The sequence below is a fragment of the Lycium ferocissimum genome, unplaced genomic scaffold (genome assembly GCF_029784015.1).
Source record: "Lycium ferocissimum isolate CSIRO_LF1 unplaced genomic scaffold, AGI_CSIRO_Lferr_CH_V1 ctg2344, whole genome shotgun sequence".
NCBI classification, from domain to species: domain Eukaryota; kingdom Viridiplantae; phylum Streptophyta; class Magnoliopsida; order Solanales; family Solanaceae; genus Lycium; species Lycium ferocissimum.
In genome coordinates this window covers 2,168-7,497 of record NW_026720982.1, presented here as the reverse complement: position 1 = coordinate 7,497, position 5,330 = coordinate 2,168, and the positions used below count along the sequence as shown (strand labels likewise).

General features: G+C 33.5%; 2 protein-coding genes across 2 annotated transcripts; both read left to right on the top strand.

The window, feature by feature from the left end:
- Nucleotides 1-1,910: 1,910 nt before the first annotated feature.
- LOC132043368 (uncharacterized) lies at nt 1,911-2,528 on the top strand. The gene has a single exon (XM_059433875.1). It carries the CDS (start codon nt 1,911-1,913, stop codon nt 2,526-2,528), a length of 618 nt encoding a protein of 205 aa, XP_059289858.1.
- A 41-nt stretch (nt 2,529-2,569) lies between these two features.
- Nucleotides 2,570-4,600, top strand: LOC132043367 (uncharacterized; the record flags this gene model as incomplete). Its single annotated transcript, XM_059433873.1, has 2 exons — nt 2,570-4,165; nt 4,509-4,600. Coding segments are annotated over exons 1-2 (1,688 nt in total), but the record flags the coding sequence as incomplete, so codon positions are not given.
- Between the last annotated feature and the right edge of the window lie 730 nt (nt 4,601-5,330).

Genomic DNA, 5,330 nt, shown 5'->3' with positions numbered 1-5,330 from the left:
TGTGGCATGGGTACATGGCCTGTTGTTCAAGAGATTGACAATGCAGATGTTAAACTATTTAATGTACAAAATTATTAAAATGTGAATGAATATTTTAGCCACTCGCACATAATATTACAGGAGCACAAAGAGACCAACATCGAGGATAAGCGTCCAAATATGATAGCAATTTCTAGATGCATGGGAGTTCAGTCATGGATAACATGCTTGTATTCAAGAATAATTAGAAAATTAAGGGTTAATTTTACGGATATTAGTCACTCAAATTTTATTTCAAAGTTATTATATTATTTTTTGTAATAAAATCATTCAATTATGTTTAAGTATCATTAAAAATCATTAAACTATTTGTTCTAATGAGAAGAGACCCAATTTTGCTTTACCATCACGTAAGGTCATTGATAATTGAAGCCTTATCTATAATTTGTAACCAAAAAGTCACTCAAATAGTATAGTGACTTTTTATGATACTTTGGCATAATTGAGTGACTTTTTTTTTTATTATTGAAAAAAATAGATTAGATTTTTAATGAAAGGTTTAATCATTTTTTCTTTACAAAAAATAGTTTAATAACTTTGTAACGTATATAATCGTTCAACTTTCACTTTATTGCATCAAAATTGTTAAACAATGAGTTTATTTGATGTGACAATAGTCTTTTTCCGTGAAAGATGTTTTCTGATGTTCGATTGATAATATTTTCGCAAATTGAAGAGTAACTATATTCTTTAATTTTTTTTAATACAAATGATAAATAATAATATGTAAATGTTAGCTGAGACAAGTAATATAAAAGTTAAAAGTCAAGATAGTTGCAAGAATAATGACTTCCCCTCACAAATAAGCAAATTAATTAATTTCCCCATGATGAAATATGTTTTCTGATAATCACATATCAACAGACAGGGGCGGATCTATTGTAGCGGGTGTGGGTTCTTGAGAACCCACATCCGCTAACGTAGGTCCTATTATTATATTGAAAATTATAGTCAAGTGTAAGAATTATCAGTTTGGGACCCACAACTATATGGCCGATGGTTCAATGGCAAAGAAAGGAGATCTGAAGGGAATTTTTTCCAACTGTACGCGGGATCGATTCCCGCTGGACTCGCTTTTTTTAATTCAAATTTGCTTCTTCTTTTTTTCCAGCAATAGGTAACCCCACGTTTCTTCTTTTTTCTTTTCCAGAAAACACGTTTCTTCTTCTTTCTTCTTCAAAACACGTTTCTTCTTTTTTCTTTTCCAATTTCCAGAACACCTTTCTTCTTCTTTCTTTTTCAGAAAAAACAAATTACAAAGTCAACTAAAAAGATATCAACCAATAAATTATTACTTTTACCCAAATCCCAATATTTCAAATCAAATATTAAACCAAAACAAATGAGAAACAAGAAAGCTAGGGTTAAAAAATAGAGTTTATTTCTCCAATCTCCAATCTCCAATCTCCATACCAGAAGTCCAGAACCAAAGTGAGGCAAACATATTTCATCTTCAATCGCAACAAAGGCATAATACCAGTTCAGGTATTTCTTTCTCCAATTCTCCATACCTTTCTTCTTTTACTAATTATTATTGCCATCTTTTTGTTCTAGCTATCTTCTTTTTACTGTTTTTTGATTTACTTCTTGAGTGCTTGTTCTAGCTATCTTCTTTTACTAAAAATTTAGCCTATTTCTCATTGAATCAAGTGTATTTGAGTGTTGCTCCATACCAGAAGTCCATAAATGGAGTTTAAATCATAGAGAGCATTTGATAAACTCTATTAAGGGGTATTTGAGTGTTCTACCCAATTTGTGAAATTCCTAATGTTATATTTTCTTGCAAAGCTCATATTTGATGCTAGAATGTGATCTGAATTAAATTAATATTTTATACTTAAACAGGTTGAAATTGTGAAGTGAGAATCGATATGATCATAAAAATTTTCAAGCCTAAAACCACTTCAAATTCTCTTGCGCTAAGCTCTCATCCATGTCCAGCTATTCACAACGTCGATGATGTCAATCCTTCTCGACCATCAGGTAAAGACAAGATGTTGGATTTGGGTCTTCTTGAATCCGATCCTGCTAAAAGAAAACAAATTTCAGATTATTCTCCTAATCTACGTGATAGAGTGAGGAGATATTACATTAACAAGGGTCCGTGTAAACGTTGGGATCGTTTTGTATTTCCAATAACATATTTTGGTAACAAACCGCGTTCTTTTCATTCTGATTGGTTTGACACTTCATATTCGGGATGGTTAGAATACAGCATTGAAAAAGATGCAGCTTTTTGCTTATGTTGTTACTTGTTTAAAAATGAGACGGGAGGACATGGAAAACAAGTAGGCGATCCTTTCACAGTGGATGGTTTCAGAAGTTGGAATAAGGGTTTAGAAAGACTTAATAAACATGTGGGTGAAGTGAATAGTGTTCATTATCGGTGTTTCAAGATGATGTTATATTTAGATAATCAAGCACAATCTATTCTAACTTGTTTTGACAAGGAAAACGAGAAACTAAAAGCAAATATCGGGTTCGCTTGAATGCTTCTATTGATGTTGCAAGGTTTCTTTTAAAAAAAGGAATGCCTTTTCGAGGCCATGATGAAAGTGAAACTTCTGCAAGAAGAGGAAACTTTTTAGATCTCTTAAAGTGGTATGCGGATAAGAATGAAGATGTGAAACAAGTTGTGTTAGAAAATGCTCCACAAAATGACATCATGATTTGTCCAAGTATCCAAAAAGACATTGTGAGTTCTTGTGCAAACGAAACAGTGAAAGCAATTGTTGAAGACTTAAATGGGGATTACTTTGGGATATCAGTTGATGAGTCTAAGGATGTCTCTCATAAAGAACAAATGGCTCTTATTCTGTGGTATGTCAATAAAGAGGGTAAACTAATTGAGCGATTCCTTAGTGTTGTTCATGTTAAAGATACATCTGCACGATCATTGAAAGACGCGATATATTCTTTGCTTTTAGAACATAATTTGAGCTCATCTCAAATTTGGGGACAAGGTTATGATGGAGCTAGTAACATGCAAGGAGAAATCAATGGTCTTAAAACTTTGATTACGAAAGATTCTCCTTCGGCATATTGCACACATTGCTTTGCTCATCAATTACAATTGACTCTTGTAGCTGTTGCAAAGAAGCATCATGAGGTAGATCAATTTTTTGATATTCTGGGTAATGTTTTAAATGTTATTGGAGGTTCTTTTAAGCGTAGGGAGATGCTTAGAGACGATCAAGCAGAAAAATTAAAGGAACTACTAGTGCTCGGTGAAGTTCATACAGGAAGTGGATTGAATCAAGAACTTGGACTTCAAAGGGCAGGGGATACACATTGGAGTTCTCATTTTAAGACAGTGCGTAACTTTATTAGTTTATTCTCCTCAATTATTCATGTACTTGGAGTTCTTGCTAAGGAGGGTTCAAATTATCAAGAGAGAACACTAGCAAAAAGTTTAGTAGATGACATAAGATCTTATGAGTTTGTGTATACATTGCATTCGATGTTGAAAGTGTTGGCAATTACACATGATTTGAATATGGCCTTGCAAAGAAAAGATCAAGATATCGTAAGTGCGATGAACCTTGTTGGTTTCACAAAGAGACAATTGCAATCAATGAGAGAGTCTAGATGGGATTCTTTGGTAAAAGACGTTTCTTCATTATGTGTCAAGCATATTATTGTGATCCCCGAAATGGATAAGAATTATGCTCTTGGAAAATCAAAGCGTAAGATCTCAAGTGTCAAATATTCTCATCATTTGCGTGTAGAAGTTTTTAATACTGCTATTGATTTGCAACTTGCAGAGCTTAACAATCATTTTGATGAAGTGAATACTGATCTACTTCTTGGTATGGCTAGTTTGAGTCCAGATAATTCTTTTGCAAATTATGATAAAGAGAGGATTATGAAACTTGCTACATATTATCGGGATGAGTTTAGTGTTTCCATGCTTGAGGATCTTTGTTTTGAGCTTGACAACTATATTGATTATGTGCGAGAAGTGAACAATGCTTTCTCTAACTTGAAAAGACTTGGAGATCTTTCAGAGACATTGGTTAAAACAAATTTGCACAAGACTTGGAGACTTGTTTATTTGCTTGTGAAGTTGAGCTTGATATTAACTGTCGCTACTGCAATGGTGGAAAGAGCTTTTTTTTTCGATGAAGTATATTAAAAATGACTTGCGTAGCAGAATTGGTGATGAATTTTTGAATGATTGTTTAGTTTGTTATATAGAGAATGAGGTATTTGAAAGTGTACCTAATGAAGCAATCATTGATCATTTTCAGAAGATGGCTGTTCGTTGAGTACAATTGTAATGATAATGTGATTCGCTACTTTTTATTTATATAAAGGATTTCAATTTTCAGTATGTCTGGAAGCTATGATAGATCTTAGCTTTGTATTGTTTTGTAATGTCAATTGTTTAGTGTTAGTATAAGGGACTTGTTGTTCTTGTGATTGTTGGATCTAGTTCTAGTTAGTTTTTTGTTTTTTCATTTATGCAGGACAAAGGCATTCTCCTAAAAACATACGACATTGGTTACTTCTCTCGTTTCTTTTTCCGGAATGCTGTGATTTACTTGTGGGACTACACTAGGTATGTTGTTGTTTTAATTTTTTTTTTTTTTTTTTGGGAACTCACAACCTTAAAATCCTGGATCCGCCTCTGTCAACAGATGATTTCCTTCCGAAAAAATGTCTTTTTGAATGATTTCCATCATATCAAACACACCCCCGTATATCAACAATTTTAGTTATCAAGGATTTCCGCACTAAATATGATCTACAATAAAATTCTTATTTCAACTATGATTGACAATTTATTTTCCATCACGATTGAACCTTATCCACTGATCATAGCCAACATATATATAAGGGTTCTGGTGGAGTAAGAAGTATGATGAATGGAATACCACATCGATGACGAATGAGAATCCTGGGCTTCTTACAAGCCTTATAAGGAGCACATGGATCTCATCCCAGTCCGATGTGAAAGTACAAAAAGGGGGGGGGGGCGTGAATTGTAAGCTTGTTAAAAAATCTAGTCGACTGATGGCGAGACAGCCTGCACAAATTTGTTAGTCCTTCAATTTACACAAGTATAAACCACAATAAATAGTAAGGGTGCATAATATAATATGAGAGCAATATAATAAATGACACCAGGATTTTTATACTAGTTCGGAACCAACGTGGTATCCTAATCCATTCCCCTTGGGTTGCAAGGAGGTTATTATCTCTTTAAGCTCTTTGTAAGTTGTTCTTCGTACAATGTTTGTAAGGTGCAGCTCCTACGTCTAACACTCAAACTCTTATACAAGATTGGT